Source organism: Molothrus aeneus, chromosome 3, assembly GCF_037042795.1.
Source record: "Molothrus aeneus isolate 106 chromosome 3, BPBGC_Maene_1.0, whole genome shotgun sequence".
Lineage (NCBI taxonomy): Eukaryota > Metazoa > Chordata > Aves > Passeriformes > Icteridae > Molothrus > Molothrus aeneus.
In genome coordinates this window covers 1292550-1309203 of record NC_089648.1, presented here as the reverse complement: position 1 = coordinate 1309203, position 16654 = coordinate 1292550, and the positions used below count along the sequence as shown (strand labels likewise).

Below are 16654 nucleotides of genomic sequence, written 5' to 3'. Positions count from 1 at the left end.
TTCCAAGATTAAATTTAATTACAGTTATTCATACTGCTGGTTTCTGGCTGGAATTGTTGCTTCAAATATTAACAGGATTTTTATCACTTTTTCATCCCACGCTTTGAATTATTTTAGACTCTTCTGGGAAGCATCTGTGCCTTTGTCTTATGCAGAGGAAGTATCTCTGCAGAAGTGATAAAAATGTAATGTTGGGAGCAGCAGTTGTGCCAAGGAGCCTCTGGTTGACCTTCACTGTAGGCATGACACAAACACAGTAAAACAAAGCGCAGGCAATACAATTGTGGTCATGAAAACATTTCTTAATGTTCTTTATATTTCTGTATCTCCAGGTATCGTGCTCCTACTTTATGTTCCCTCACCCTGGCACATTTTGGGGGCACCTATAACAAGTCTGTGTGCCACCTGTCTGTGTCTGCACAGTGAAAATCATAAAGCAGATCAAGTCAGCTCTTTTCAGACAACCAGTTTTCACTGCAATGCACGAATGCTGAGAGAGTTTCCCACAACAGGAGATGTGGACCCAGAAATACTTGGGAAATGTATTGACTTCATAACAAAACTAGGGGAACATAATGATTTAGAAAACTTGGTGTTTCTGTTGCTCTGGTTCATAATTTTCAAAGAATGGGAAATACAAAGAAACAGGTATTCCAACTTCTTAAAACAGGGCTATGTAGTCTGCTATTCCTAATGATCTGTCCCTTGCAGCAGTACATACACAGGTATGTATGTCAGGGAGAGAGGGAACACAAAGATCTACCCCACAGTTAAATGCTGCTACTCCTAAATTTTTTCTGTCCCCTCTTTGGAGCTTTTAAAAATATTTGTACACGTAGTCCAGTTCACAAAGACAAGTAATTTTGAAATGTCAAGATTTTCCTCATTTGGCCTTGTTTGCTACCTCAAGGGTTTTTTGTGGTATTAAAACCTATTGGTTTTTCACATAATTTTCCCACTTTCTGCCTCTGGGATGCAGTGACATTGGAATTTATACGCTGAACCAACATCATGCTGCATTACATTTTTCTTGTTTGCAAAAATGAAAGTTCTCACTGTGCTCTCTTTGAGGTAAACATGTAATTAAACACAGAAGATCAGAAGAATTTGTTCTAGCTGTGGTGGTGACTGGGAATTTATTACACATTTAACTCTTGCTTTTTATGTTTTTTCATTTCCTATGGAGAGTTCTTTTTGGAGTTGTGCCCATGTAAGGATGATGATGTCACATCTAATTACTCCAGTTTCAGTAAATGCCCTCCTTTGATTCAAGGAGTTGTCCTTTGAACTTGCTGGCTTCTGAGAGCATGGATCTGTTCAGAGCACATGCTGGTGGAGCAGACTGAAATGAAGCTCACTAATGACCCCTGGATTTAGGGCACAGCACACTCTGCTGGAGTGGTGCCTTTGTTTCCCTGGGTAGCTGAGGGCTGGAAATACCCACACAATGTCCCAGCCTGATCTGCTCTTCCACCACCTTCTCCCATGTGGGATCTTTGTTCTGCTGCCTTGCTTGTCTTCAGCTTGGTTTTCCATCCCCAGCTCCAAGTGCCTTTTAGCTTCTTTTAGTGCAGAGTTGGCTGCATGCAAAACACAGCATTTGTGAAATGCTGTTGGGATTTAAACTGCGTGCAGCTCTTGCCTTGGGGAATAATTTAAAGCCTCCTGGCAGTATTTTTTGTCAGTGACTGAGCTAATGAGTGCTTCACCTCCTCTCTGCTTCCAGGGGCAGCCAGGATGCTGATCCCAGGGAAATCACATTTTCTGATTGAAATGTCATTTGGCCACCCAGCCTTTTTCTCAGCTCTGGTTTGGCCATGCTGACCCTGGGAGTTGGTAACCACTGACCAGCTGGGCACAGCCAGGGCTGAACTCCTGCTTTGCAAGAGAAAAATGAGCTTTTTTTTTTTCTTTTTTCCTCTATACCCATCTCTAGTTTGTCATGAGGAGTAGCTCCATGGTAACATACCAGCTTACAGCATCCCTGTCTCTTCCATGACATGCAGATCCTAATTAGCAGGAGCTGAGGAAGTTATATTAAGCCATGTAAACCTGTCCTTTAATCGAGGCTTCCCAGCAGAGTGTCAAAAAAGGAAACTTTGAAAGATGCCTCGGCTCAGATGCCACGCATTTTAAACAGGCACATGTAACAAAAATCCTCAGCTTTCTAAAATTAGAGAGTGACTGTGGTACTGAGCTGCATTTTGAGAAGATTGGAGTAATGTTTCTGAGCTGTAAAACCTACCTTCAGTCCTAGAACTCCCATCACTGGCATGCAGGAATTGCTTCATCTTTGGTTGCACTGTGGGAGAATTGGTTACAGGTGGAGTTTGCTGAGGTTCAGGATACTTGCAGAGGATGTTGTGAGAACTGCTGCAGTGCAAGAAAAATGCCAGGCATGTGTATAAAGTAACATGAGGGAGAAAATACTTCAGTTTTGAATAAAAGTATTGCCTAAAAGAGGCAAATTCATGTTATGGTTGTTTCACTGTTATTCCATTGACTTATGCCTTGACATTGTGTGTGTTCCCTTTGATAAACTCCATCAGAGGAATTGGAATAATTGCATGATATATGTAGGTCTCAGTGACAAATTCACAGCTATTGGATCAGGAAATTATATCTAGTTTGGGGCTATTAGGTGCTCCATTACTGCTGCTGTCACTCTGGAGCGTTAGTAGGACTCATTGCTTTCTTTCTTTTCTTCCCTTCAGCCCTAAACAGCAGGCAAAAATGGCAGAGTACTGCAGATTGATATTTGGAGATGCCCTGCTCATGGATCCCTTGGAGAAGTACCCGGTAAGGTGCCTTGGTGTTAGCACATCACAAATGGCTGGGGATGTTTCCTGGGGTGTCTCAGTCCTGCCTCACTCCTCATATGAGGCCTCTCACTCTAAAGGAGGGAATTGTGAGCTGTTGGTGACTTAAGCATCATTTGTGGTGCAGAGATTGCCCTGATAGAGTGAATTGTGATCTTTCCAATGCAATTGATCCTCATAGCTGCCATTTTAAAACCTAGATTTAAAACCTAGACTCTCATATCTGAGCTAATACTTATTTTGGTTATTACTGCAGACACTTCATAAACCATTTTTCTTCTTAAGTGCCCTCAGTAGCCCTGTTTCATTGAATGTTGACATTGCCTCTTGTGCAAAATCCATTTCATTTTAACAGGACTTAGAGAGCTTACAGAAGTGTCCTGTACCACATGCTCCCTAAGAAACTGCCATGAGCCTGTTTCTTCTGCTGCTCTAACAAATCTCTCCTCTTTTTCCTGCAAGCTGGAGGCTGGGGTTCCTCTCCCAAGCCCTATGGATCTAATGTACAAAATCCTGGTGAAGAATAAGAAGAAGTCTCACAAGTCAGCAGATGGGAGTGCAAAGAAGAAGCTGTCGGAGCAAGCTTCCAACACTTGCAGTGACACATCCAGTATGTTTGAGCCTTCCTCCCCTGGAGCAGGTAGGACTTGGCTCTCCTGGTGCTCTGCTCCCTCCAGCACAAATGCAATGCCATCCATTTGCAGTGCTGCAGCAAGGGAAAGGTGCAGCAGTGTGGATTGCTCAGCAGGAACCACCACTGAAGTGTCTTTGATCCTGGAGTCTGTTCTGTGAGAGTTCTCATGGACTGACCCAGGCTCACTGATGTGTGCTAACATTTCCCTGCACTGCTTATTAAGGACAGGCAGCTGCCAGCTCCTCCACCCTTGGCTGCCTTTCCTGTGTGCCCAAGCCCAATAGCAAATAGAAATGTTTTCCTTTCCTTGTTGCCTCTGGGCTGTGCCTGCCATTATTTGGTGCCCTTTCAGACAGAACCCGTTCCCCAGAACGTGCAGGGTGTCTGCAGTGCATCAGGGTTTAGGATAAAGGGATGAGATCCCTTTCCCCAGGCAGGGAAGGCTCAGCCTGCTGATGTCCTGCATGTCATGGACCTCTGTTTAAAGTGCTATGAGATGTTCTTCTCTTCCAGAGATGGAAACAGGCAGAAATAATGAAGTCTCTATGTCCTGATTCCCAGCCCAGTGTCTGTTCCCTGCACTGGAATTTCTTCTCCTATCAAGACTGAAATTTTGTGTTCTTATAAGCACAGATATTTTTATGCCCCAGCAGTAGAAAACTCACAGAGTAAATTGAAAGCTCTGCTGAAATATCAGTTCATTGCCATTTGCCATTTAAAAACTTTCCCCATTGTTTGTAGTTTTTTCTGAACTCTGATTAACTGAGCTGAAAATTTTCCTGCTGGCAGTTTGCCCCAAGCTGAATTAACGAGAAAGAAATCCTGCTTCATTTGTGGATAACATTGTTTGTCCTATTAGCAGCAAAAAAGAGTTTTCAGCTGTTGTTTTTAAGAAACTATAAAAAGGGCATGCTTTGGAGTATGCTTTGGATTTCAAAGCAAGATTCATCCCTGTGTCAGGGATGACTTAATACTATTTTCTTGATTTGCTTTTGACAAATCCCAAGCAGGAGAAAAATAGGTGTGTGTTCCATCTGCCTCCTCTGCAGCCTTTGAAATCTGCCCTGCATTCCCAGCTCTCCGTTTCTGTGAGCAGCCCAGGGTGAGGACAGTGGCAGGGAACACAGCCTTGGCTTTCTGAGGGCCTGGCCTGCACTGAGGCCTCAGCTCTGCCCTTCAGGAGCCTCTCCAGGAGCTGTCCTGGGAAAAGCCCAGGCTGTGAATAAAGATGATGATGATGATGATGATGCCAGGCAGAAGGGTCAATCCCATAACAGGGTGTGTAATTTTACAAATTAACTGTGACTAGTATGCCTGTATCACCTCTGGAACAGCTTCTGATTATGAAGATGAGCACTTACAAATTAGAAAATGCTGGAACTGAGGCTGCAGAATTGCTGTGGTCACTTGGTTCATCCGTGACTGCCAAAACACATTGCTTGTAGTCCTTGTGTCAGCCTCTGCTTCTCCTTTAGCACTTGTGCCTCTTTCTGAGAGTGCAATTAGTCAATATTTTTCCTCTCTCTGTCATTCAGCACTTGATCCTAGCTAGAGCATCCTCAGTGAGTTTCTGTGGGGGTATCCAGGCCGACAAACAGCAGTGAATTTATCTGAATGGTACCTGTGGGAAGTGCAATATCATTAAAGCAATTCTAGCTGAGGACAGACAAATCTGACAGAACTTAAGAACACTCCAGGGATGAGTGATGAGGAACACCCAGAATGTCATTTTTCTAGAGTGCTTTGAATTTTTAAGTATTCAGAGCTCTAGAGACTACAGCTATGAGGATGCAGTAGTTCTGTAAGTCAGGTGCCAGTTTTTCTGTCTGTGGACAGTTAAAAAAATTATTCCCTGTTTTATAAGAACATTGTGGTAGTGAAGAGTTTCCATAGGGCAGAGCCCAAGAGTGCCCATGCCACCCTTCTTCTCACATCCCCATATTGGCAATGTGGCATCCTGGAGCTCTGCAAGCCTTGTGCTCCTCTGCACCCAACACCAATCTCTTTCTGGAGTAATGCAATTAATCAGAAGCCTGATTCTTAACATTTCCCAACGTTAAGTGTTTCAGTGCTCCAGCCTTAATATAATCCTGACATTTAGCAGCTTGGACATATTACTCAAAGTACTCTGTTGGGTTGTATAGCTCCTGTCAGAATTGCTGCTGATCTCCAGGAGAAAGTTGTGCTGATTTGGCCTTCTGGAGATTCTAAATGAGTTTTTTTCACAGCAGTGCAAAGCAAAGTGGTAATTCATACTGGATGATATCAAGATTCTCTGTGTCTTACACTGCTTGAGGTCAGATTTAAACTCAAGTAAACCCTTGTTTTTGATGTGTTACAAGACCATATAAAAGTGTAGTGCTGGTGAAATAGCAGCAGTAATTAAAGAAAGAATTCTGAGCTTTGTAGGATGCCCATAAAACTGATGTAGGAAGTGACTTCAATACATGTCAGTGGAAAAAACTTTTCCTAAAAGTAGAGCAAAGCTGACAAAGCAGAAGAAGAATTTCTGAGATAACCCTTGTGAGATAGATTGCAATTTTGGTAAAGAAGCCTCTTAGACCTGCCTGCTCCTGCACAATGGACAGAGGTAAGCAAACAAGATTTCCAAAGAAGTTCTGTCACGGTGCAGAAGGAGCAGTGGCAGTTCTGCAAGATTTCACCAAAAGCAGGCCCATACTGAAAGGAGCTAAAGCTTCCTGATGGAGCAGCATTTAAATACTGCTAAGTAAACAGATTACTTGTTTCTCAGTGGTAGGATGATGGTTTTGTCAGAACAGTGGGTGCTGCAAGGAAGGACTCATGGAAGACAGGGCAGAATTGGCCCCATGGTTTCATGATGCCTAAATGGAAAACTGGATACAAGGTTTTGGGCTCAGTGGATGGAACTGCTGCTGATGCCAGCCCATTGTTACAAAGCAAAATTGTTTATCAAACTGAATAAAGTTCATTTTTCCCTTTTTAAAAATCAGCCAGTGCTGAGGTACAGTGGAAAAACCCAAAAGGTGATTGCCCCCTGGGATGCTGGTGGCTGCCTAAATGTTGCAGAGTTAACAAGCTGCACCAGCAAGAGCCACATTCATAATTCATCCTGGCCATTGTTTGAAAGGCTCTGAGAAAGCAGATTACCAGATTCCTCTGAATTTCAAGCACTGTCTAGACTTTGGTTTTACTGGGCTGCCAGTCTCTGTCAGGATGATGAGAATGGATAATGTTTAGCACAGTGCTTCCTCAAGCCAAGGATTTGGCTTCTCATTCCCAGCTCTCCTGCTCATCCTCCAGTCAGTATTGCTGTGTTGAGCCCCTCCACCCTTCAGCTGGGGCTCAGCCTCCTTTGCCCACTCCTTGTTTCTTTTATGTCTCCTCCACACTGCCCCACTCAGCAGGGACAGCTCCTTGGAAAGATCCTTCAGGCTCTCCTCAGAGTTTCCTGTGCCCTTCTGCCTGTGAGGATTGGCAGTACCTGTGTTTTAAGCTGTATTCTCTAATTTCTTGATATTCTTCTGGCTGCCTCTGTCCATGGGCAGGCTTTTGTTTGGCTTCCTTGGAGAAGGACCCTATTTTCAGTGCATTTGTGTGCCAGGGAGCACTGGAGAGGTCCTGTGCTGAGCTGGGTTTGCAGTCCCCTCTAAATGCAGCCAGTAATGATGGTATTACAGCTGATTGTCCCTTGGACAGCCTCAGGGTGGCTTTGTGTCCCTGCCATGTGTCAGGGAGAGAGGGCTGGCTGTGAGCACAGGGCTGTGCTGCTGGGGCAAGGCACTCACTGCAGGTGTACCATAGCTCCTCAAACTAAACTCTCCTTTAGGCATGCTGGGGCAAGGCAGTGCAGGGTACCACAGCTCCTCAAACTCTCCTCCTGTGTCCATGCTGGGGCAAGGCAGTGCAGGGTACCACAGCTCCTCAAACTCTCCTTTGGGTCCATGCTGGGGCAAGGCAGTGCAGGGTACCACAGCTCCTTAAACTCTGCTTTGGGTCCATGCTGGGGCAAGGCAGTGCAGGGTTCCACAGCTCCTCAAACTCTCCTTTTGGCATGCTGGGGCAAGGCAGTGCAGGGTACCACAGCTCCTCAAACTCTCCTTTTGGCATGCTGGGGCAAGGCAGTGCAGGGTACCACAGCTCCTCAAACTCTGCTTTGGGTCCATGCTGGGGCAAGGCAGTGCAGGGTACCACAGCTCCTCAAACTCTGCTTTGGGTCCATGCTGGGGCAAGGCAGTGCAGGGTACCACAGCTCCTCAAACTCTCCTTTGGGTCCATGCTGGGGCAAGGCAGTGCAGGGTACCACAGCTCCTCAAACTCTGCTTTGGGTCCATGCTGGGACTCCTGTGTGTTACTTGCCCTGGTTTTGCTGTCTGATGCAGAACTTGAAAAAGAGATTGGATCTCCTTGGGAGTGTTTGTGTTAAATGTTTTTAAACAAACCAACCATGCACTGTGTACTTTCCTCCCTGGACACTTGCAGCAGGAACAGGCTGTCATGTACCTCTGGCCTCAGAGGTGCAAGCTGGCCAAAACCTGCCCACCTCCCCCTTCTGGGGTTCTTTTGCCAGCCTGGTTAAATCAATTGAGAGCTCCCCATGCAAAGATTGTCAGTGACAATCCTGGGAGAGCTTGCCTGGCTCTCTGCATTGTGCTGAGGCTCCCAGAGCCATCCCCTGGGCCTGTTGAGCAATCATGTTATTTTCCTCAATGAAACATTCAGGAAGAAGTGTTGGTGAATAAAAGCCTGACATTTCAACATCTGCCCCTGGAAGGAAGTGCAGGCTGGGTAGGCATCCCTGGGTTGTGCAAGGCACACTCATGTGTGCTCCCTGTGCTCAGGAGGGGCCCCCTGGGCCACACTGGAGCAAAGAGGAGCCTCTTTATTGACTCAGGGCTTGGGATTCAGCCCCAGACCGACAGGAGGAGCTGAGACTGCATTGCCATTCTCTGGAGAATTTGGGAATGCTGCACAGTAGTTAGATTTTTGTGCTGGAAGATTTGTGGAGTGAAGTCTTCAGGGAGAGCTGTCACTCTTACAGGTGTGGGTAGGTGACTGCAGGATAAGTAAATGTTCCTTTCCAGAGCCTTAAGATGCACAGGTACACTTTATGACAGCCAGGCCCACAGGAGGAGTTTCTAAAGGCAAAGATAAACTTGATTTTCCTCAGTGATTTAATTTCTGATGCAGCCAATCAAAACACTTTGAAGGCGAGGGGAGACCTTTGTTAATTAGCATTACAGAATTCTCACCTTGCCCGTGGAAGTTTGGGGAGTGCTCTGGAATTGGGATGAGGCAATGGATGTGCTCTGTTTGAGCTCTCCGGGACAGGATGAGCCTTGGCACTCCTGCCATTGCTGGGTCTGCAGTGCCCTCAGCTGGCACAGCTCAGCTCTGCTCCAGAGCCCTGCGGGGAGCTGCTGGCGCTGCTGCCCTGTGGCTGCTGTGCCAGGCCCTGCCAGCCTCGGGGCAGGGCTCTGCGTGCCCAGCACAGGTGGGTGCTGCTGAGCAGCCCTTGGTAGCACAGCACAGCAGGACCCGTGGATTCTCGTGGTGGTTTCCTCACCCTGCGCAGGCTGCAGCTCCCCAGAGGGGCTGGGGCACTCCTGGAGCCCTGCATGGACCCTGCAGGTTGGACTCACACCTCCAAACCCCGGGGAATATCTCAGGGCAGTCTGAAACCCTCCCCACACACTGAGCGCACTGCACTCCCCTCTCAGTGCTGCTTGCCAAAGAAAGAGCATCGGGCAGCTGCAGAGCAAGGGTTCCTGCTGCTTGGGCAATAAGAACTGAACTCCGTGCTCAGGATGGATGAGTCCCTCGGGAGCAGGGCTGGCTTTGGTGCTGCTGGGACAAGAAGCACATGCACAGCACAGGCTGCTCCAGGCAGGGCTGCTTGCACGTCCTCCCTGGCTTTGTCACTGCTCCTTGTCCCTGCTGCCTCAGCCAGGCTTCATCTTCTGCTTGGAACTTTGCAGGAGAAGCAGATATGGAGAGCGACGACGATGATGACTACGATGACGACTGTAAGAAGTCGTCGATGGATGAAGTAAGGGCGGGGATGAGGTTGGGGATTGTGTTGGTGATTGTTAGCAGGACTGGAGCTGCCATCCAGTGGAGGAAGGCAGGCAGAGCACCAGCACCAGCTTCCCCAGCTTGGTTGTTGGTCGGGTTGGAAGCATGTCTTTGCTTTTTCTATGCTTTTGTTTTCTCAAGATGAAGAACAAACAGCACCACAGCAGATCTCTTTGAGACAGCTGCCTTTTAGCATTGTTGGGTGAAAAACCTGCCATCAAAACCTGAGAGGTTCATTATTTATCCAGGAGCACTAATGCATGTGCCCAGCCCTGTGCAGGGGTGGAGGCAATGCTGTCCCTTCCCTGGGAGCCACGTGAAAAGATGGAATAGTAAACATTTACATCCTTCAGCCCACCTTGCTCTGTCCCATGGGGCATTCCCTACATGAAGCATTGCCTTCCTTAGCCAGGGGCAGTGAAAGGCACCACAGTTGATAGAAAACTGGGCTTTGGCATTTGTGGCTTCTGATGTACAGACCCAACTGCAGCATTTTCCCTTCTCTTCCCTAGGGTACTGCTGGAAGTGAGGCTATGGCCACTGAAGAGATGTCTAACCTGGTAAACTACATTCAGCCTGTGAAGTTTGAGTCATTTGAAGTATCAAAAAGTAAGTAAGAAACATCTTAAAATTACCTGGCAAGTGTTTGGCAGAGTTCTGCATAAATGCTGCTTGGCTTCCTCTCAGTTAGATACAGGAACACAGACAGAAAATGTTCCCTTGGTATCCAGCCAAATAAATCCATTTGTGTTTTGAAACCTCTTTTAGTCTAAATATCCAACTTCATCAACAGTAAACATGCTGACATTTCAAAAACAGTTTTGAAAGTTATGTGCTTGCATTGTCTTTGTTGTCCATGCCTGAAACAGTTTGAGAAAGGTGGTCATAAATATTCCTACTTCTTTTTGCCTCCAATACTTCTATAGAAGATTGAGAGTCTGCCCTTCCCCACGTGCAAATTCACTTTCCTGCCCCTGTGTGTTGTAAAGGAGGGGCCGTCATTTCACCCCCTGCTGGAATGCACTCAGTGGCATCCTCAGTAAACACTGCAGCATCTCTGCCTTCCTTGATGCACACCCCCCCACTGTCTGCCTGCCCTTTCTCACTTTGTTTTGACAGGTGTAATGTGCTTTTGGAGCTTTTTAGTTAAAGAAGTGCACAGCATTTTAATTTATTCTGGATTTGTGGTGTCCTTGGCAGAGGACAGGTAATTGTTGCCTAAATCCCTGTCTCTGTCCGAGATGTGGCATTTGCTGTGATGAATAACGAACACGTGGGAAGTTCCCAACGCTCATTGGTGTGTGGGTATTTATACAGATGCCACACACGAGCAGTCCCAGCCCCGTGCAGGGAGCTGTGCTTGTTCCCTGCAGCAGTGGCCTTGGGGTGTTGATAATCTCCTCCAGCTCTAATGAGAGTTACAAGAGCACAGTGGGAAGGAGATGTGCCTTCTGGAAAGGAAGCCATGTGAATCCTAGCACTACAACTTGATGCAGCTGTTAGAGAATTGTCTCATGTAGGGCTTTTTTTTTCTGTTCACATGCCTTTGCCTGAGTTTTGCTTTTTGTAAAGATCTGCTGCTGTCCTAAGATTTTTCTCCTAAGTCCTGATGTGATCTTTGATCAATAATAGAGTTTTCCTATTGTTAAGGAATTAAATTTTTTGTGTTTGTGTCCAAAAAATCATTGTGTGATAAATATGGCCCTAGGTGCTAAATGTTGCTGGCTGGCTAAAGAACAACTTGGGTGTTCTGGTCTTGGTGTTGGCCTGGACTCACTGCTGGGTCTTCATTAAATGAGCTGAATGAAGAAGAGATTAAATGAGGATTGCTTTTCAGTTTGCTATCTATCCAGCTGTTTCCCAAAAATTTTACTTTTCTTCACTGGGCCTCACGCTCTTAAGTGTAGAGATCCATACTTGTCTTTTATACAGTTTTATACTTTCAATATTACAGCACTTTGCTAATTTATTACATTTTATTCAGAGTTTCTTTGGATTTGTGATCCAGACCTCTGTGTTGACAACAGTACCTCACTGCTTCTGTCATTCACACATTTTAAAAGCGCATTTTCTGGTCTTGCATCCAAGCTGGTAACAGCAATATTGAACAGCAGTGGATCTGTACCAGTGCCCTGGTTGCCCTCACTAGAAAGGTTCCCTGTTCTTTGGCAGCAAGTAGCTGTAAGTGCATTTTCCCATGTTTTTCAGACAGTTTTCAATGAGTTATTTGTTCACTCTGCAGTAATTTGCTCCTGATAAGATAGCACAGTGTAATGTATCACAAGAGAGAAATGTCTCTCCTGCACAGGCTTTTCTTCAAAGGGCAGGTCCCTTAATCCTCTCCAGATACTACAAGGAAATAATTGTTCTGATTTTAATTACAGGTCTGATTAAGCTCTGGACAGTTGGTAACCAAATCCTTTAACAGCTACCAGCTCTGGTTTCCTACAAATGCTCTACTTAAAGACAAGGCTGGGAAAAGAAGAGTTTATTGCTACCAGAAATTCTAGAAAGAAGAGTTTATTGCTACCAGAAATTGTAGCACCTTCATTCTAAATAGGATAAAACCAGTACATGTGTGTTGCTGGTGCTATGCCATCAGTAGGGGGTGGCTGGAATAACAATAATCTCAATGCCTTTATGAGAAGCTGAGATGGAGGTGAGCCAGCTGGAGAAGGAGAGGATATTGTGTGCTACAAAGGAAGAGGGAGTGGTAGGAGAGTAGCCTGCAGGGAATAATGGGAATTTTTCACCATTAGGAGATAACAGCTGTGAATAATAGCAGTAGCATGATGGCTGCTGATTAGAAATAGGGACCACCATCAAGGGTGAGTCCCAGCTCTCCTAGAGGCAGAGAATTACTTTTGGAAACCCATGTTCATCCTCTGACTCTCCAGCCTAGGCTGAGAAGGGTTTGTAGCTCCCAGGCTGGCAGCACATTTTCCTCTCACAATTTCCTTGGATGCACTGCTTCCTTTGTGGCTCCCTAGGAGGACAGTGCCCACCTGTTTGTGTCCTGCTCTCAGAGCTTTTGCTCAGCTTTGTCCCTCCCCTGCAGTTTGGCTCTGGGAGCTGGCCAGCCCTGCTGCTGCCTGTCCCTGGATTGCTGCAGCACTCTTACAGCCATTTCTAAACCTTCTCTCTGCCTTTCTGGTTGTTTGCAGTAAAATGGTGAGGCTGGAGAGGTCTTGCTCCAACACAGGCACTGATCCTCTCATTTTTAAACAGATCAGAGCTGAGTTAATGGATTGAACTCCAGTGGCCCTGCTAGGCAGCCACAGGGCTGGCTGGGATGGAGTGGGAAGTGTTGGTTCACAGAAAACCTTTCCTCTGCACACAAGGGAAGGTTCTGAAGCTAGCAGGGTCTTGACTTGGGCTCTGCTGCATGCTGGTGCCTGGGTGCATTAAGAGGCTGTGCCCACATCAGGCTAAGGTGGGTGACAAGCACTGCACAAATTCATGTTTGTTCCTACCAGCTCAGGCGTGGAGGAGGAGCTGCTCACCACTGGCAGATCAGATAGTTTAACCAAATGAAAGAGATCATAAAAGCCTGAAATCAGTTGGGGATCAGGTCTGAATCCCTGCTGTGGCACAGGAGTGCACCTTCAGGAATGGTTGGATAGTGGTGTTTGGTGGCTTGGACAGCTCTGACCTTGCCCCTGCTGCACCAAGAGCCACTGCTCTGCTCCCTTTAACCTGACATGGACATCAGCTCCTACTCCAGGTGGCTCCCAGCCTCACATCAGCCTGCAGAGACAGGGCAGAGGTCCAGCAGTGCCCACAGCAAGTGCTGCAGCCCCTGTGCCACAGATGGCATCTCTGGGCTCACCCTCTCAAAGCCCACAGGGTGCTTTGCCCCACTGCTGCCTGCAGCTGGTGCAGCCTCAGCCCTGCCCTTGGCTGCAGAGCAAGGGCGCTGCTGGCAGCACAGCCATCAACCAGGTGAAAAGAGCTGCTGAGCTGTAGCTGGGGTGAAGGGACTGGCACTAAACCACACCAGTTTGTGCTCTAACCTCTTCTATCCCTGGTTTTATCTCCCCTCTCAACCTGCAGAACGCAACAAAAGCTTTGAAATGTCTTCCTTCGTGGAAACCAAAGGGCTTGAGCAGCTTACAAAGTCTCCTGTGGAATTTGTGGAGTATCCTTGACTCTCACAAAGTGGCTTCCTAAGTCCTTCTATATCTGAGATCTGCTACAGAGCTTTATTGGAATTCAGAGACAGGAGCTGGGGAAATAGGGAACCCAAATGAAATTTGTAGATTAGATTTTATTCTTTCTAAAGATTTCTAAATGAATTAATTGGCCTGAGTTCTGATGAGCTAATTTAAAAACTGGCATGAGTCCTCGTGCTGTGGGCTAGGACTAGAGGGAATAGGCATAAATGACATATTGAAGACCTAATTCTGATTGTTAAATTTATCATCCTATATGGAGTGGTGAGAGTTATGGTGAGCAAATTGTCAAAATGACTTCTTTGCAAAGTCACATGAGAATGTTCACTTTGCCATCATACCTCTACTGATTTATTGGCACACAATTTCTTGGTTTTTTTGATTTTTATAGCTTCTAAAGAAAAGCTAAGGAACATTCTGATGAATAGACCTTTTGATGTTTCTCAGTATCTCTCCTCATGGCTGCAGTTGCAAATGGATGAAGTAAAATAGATAAACAGATAAAGCAGTGCCTCAAAGGAGATGAATGGGGAGAGCTCCTTCCAAGGATTGCCTGCAGCACATCCTCATCTCAGAGATTTGGAGACTCAGCCAGAAGATGTGTACACTTGTCATTTCTGTCCATGTAGAGGCCAATTCTAATCCCATTGCAGAAAACCACTTTTTCACTGAACACCTCTCCCTGCTCCAGGGCAAGATTCACTGTTTACAAGCAGCTGGCCTCTGGAAATGCAATCCCAGGGAAATCCCAAAGTAGCAATGTAAAGATAAATGGAATTTTATGAGTGTGATCTTCCCAATGCACCTGCCTGTGCTCTTTCCTTGCTTGTTCTGAGTACTCCATGCAGGAACAGCAGCACCTTTAACTGCCCCATATTTATCATATCTCCTACAAAACTGTGCACACCTGGAAGAATGATGCTTGCAGAAATCCAACAAGGAACCCATGGCCATTCTGTAAAGAAGCACCTGTGTTTAATTTAACCCTGCAGCTGCCCTTCTCACCTGCCAGGTGATTCTTGTCACGTGCTGTGCACCTTAACTCCTCCCTGATCAGGTACAACAAGATGCAGCTGAGCAGGATTTACCCCAAGGGAACACGGGTGGACTCTTCCAACTACATGCCCCAAGTCTTCTGGAATGCTGGCTGCCAGATGGTGGCCCTCAACTTCCAAACTGTGGGTAAGTCAAGGCCTGCTGTTCTCTGCCTTTGGGGAGCTGTACATGTCCATTTCTACCATAGACTTGCTGATTTATAGGTAGGAAAGGTTGTATTTGTCAAAAATTATCTAGGAATTAAAGTAAACTCTAAAGCTGTTAATTGAAGTATTTAAACCAGGCTTGTACTGTTTCTATTGCAGTCAGGATAGAATTACAGTAATTTTTTAAAGTTTTACTGCTTTTCAAATTTATTATTATTTTATTTATTTATTATTTATTATCCATAAAATAACTCTTTCCAATATTTTTTCACATCCAGATTTGTCTATGCAAATAAACATGGGAATGTATGAATACAATGGCAAAAGTGGCTACAGGTTAAAGCCAGAGTTCATGAGAAGGCCAGACAAGCACTTTGATCCATTTACTGAGGGAATAGTGGATGGAATAGTGGCCAACACTCTGTCTGTCAAGGTATGGGTGGAGCTGGTGGAAGTGCTCTCATGGTAATGCCAGAGCATGGATATATTCATATTTCTGTGGTGCAGGGGCCTCAAAAATGACTATACTATGCTAATAAAATAAATTTAATTTCATGGAGCAACATATAATTTTTAAACTTTGCCTCGCATTTTGCATTGTAGGAGAAATCAATATATTTTTATTGTGTGTATTCTTTGCCATAGAAGTAATTCCAGAATCACAGAGCTGGGAGGTGTATGGATTTAGGAGCAGTTTGGCTGTGTTTTTAGAAACAAAGGGCTGGATTTAAAACATGCTGTTGTGAAGTGGGATGTTGGACTGGAATAGCTAGAACACTACACGCTCTCAGCATAAATAAATTTTTCTGCTTTTCTGCAAGTTCTCCAGCAGAACTGTGGAACCATAAATGTCAGCTGCAATTCATTGCCAACTTGGTTTTCCTTGTTCCTTTTGGAGGACCTCTAATGAAGTTCAGGGACTGCCAGGAATCTGCAGATGAAGAATTACCTGCATAAGTGTTCAAGGGGATAGATTGCATTGGCTGTGACAGGGGAACAAATTCACTTGGTGAATTCACTTTTATCTCTCCAGCTATAAAACCATAAACTTCCTAAGCCTTTATTAAAACACAAACTTTAAAGATTGTTTTCTCCCTCACAGCTTAAAGCACATATATAATATCTCTGCCATTTAAACCTCTGTTTCTTCAAGCATTGTTTGAACCTCTTGTTGAGACTAGATAGAACCTAAGAGTTCTCAGGAACTGGGCATACAGATTGAGGAGCAGATCCAAATGAGTATTCCTGCTGAGGGAAGGGCAGCAGCCTGGTCTCAACCACATTATTGCTCATAGGGGAATTCAGGACCACAGGGTTACAGGAAACCAGGCCTCACAAGCTGTTTTGCTGTGTCTGCAGTTAAATATTGGGAGTATTTTCAGTTTATTGTGGGCTTAGTGCTGTTTCGGTTCTATTTTAAATGCCCACTACTGATCATTAATGAGAGCTCTGCAGCCATTCCTTTCCTAGTCCACCACAGCCATCTGTGACAGTGCTCCTTTGGCTTTAGATCATTTCAGGCCAGTTCCTTTCTGATAAAAAAGTCGGTACCTATGTGGAGGTGGACATGTTTGGCCTGCCTGTGGATACCAGGAGGAAAGCTCTGAAGACCAAGACCTCTCAAGGCAATGCAGTGAATCCAGTCTGGGAGGAGGAAGCCATAGTGTTCAAGAAGGTTGGTGTAACCCTTGCTTCCCAAAAGGAATTGTGGGCAGGAGACACTGGGCACCATGCAGTGTGAATGTTTTATTGCACTTTGCAATATACCTGCAG

General features: G+C 45.7%; 1 protein-coding gene and 1 long non-coding RNA gene across 4 annotated transcripts in view; one reads left to right on the top strand and one right to left on the bottom strand.

Moving 5' to 3' along the window:
• PLCB1 (phospholipase C beta 1) overlaps positions 1-16654 on the top strand; it is a 328677-nt gene that overhangs the window by 242451 nt on the left and 69572 nt on the right. For all 3 annotated transcript variants that reach the window (XM_066546016.1, XM_066546017.1, XM_066546018.1), the window contains exons 13-20: positions 2715-2799; positions 3282-3459; positions 9411-9481; positions 10020-10116; positions 13561-13645; positions 14737-14861; positions 15160-15314; positions 16392-16556. In XM_066546016.1, the coding sequence (XP_066402113.1) occupies positions 2715-2799; positions 3282-3459; positions 9411-9481; positions 10020-10116; positions 13561-13645; positions 14737-14861; positions 15160-15314; positions 16392-16556 (961 nt within the window). The remainder of the gene's footprint in view (positions 1-2714; positions 2800-3281; positions 3460-9410; positions 9482-10019; positions 10117-13560; positions 13646-14736; positions 14862-15159; positions 15315-16391; positions 16557-16654) is intronic.
• LOC136554200 (uncharacterized) overlaps positions 1-16654 on the bottom strand; it is a 60494-nt gene that overhangs the window by 31717 nt on the left and 12123 nt on the right. The window contains exon 2 of the long non-coding RNA XR_010783294.1: positions 4815-5074. This is a non-coding gene — a long non-coding RNA (uncharacterized lncRNA). The remainder of the gene's footprint in view (positions 1-4814; positions 5075-16654) is intronic.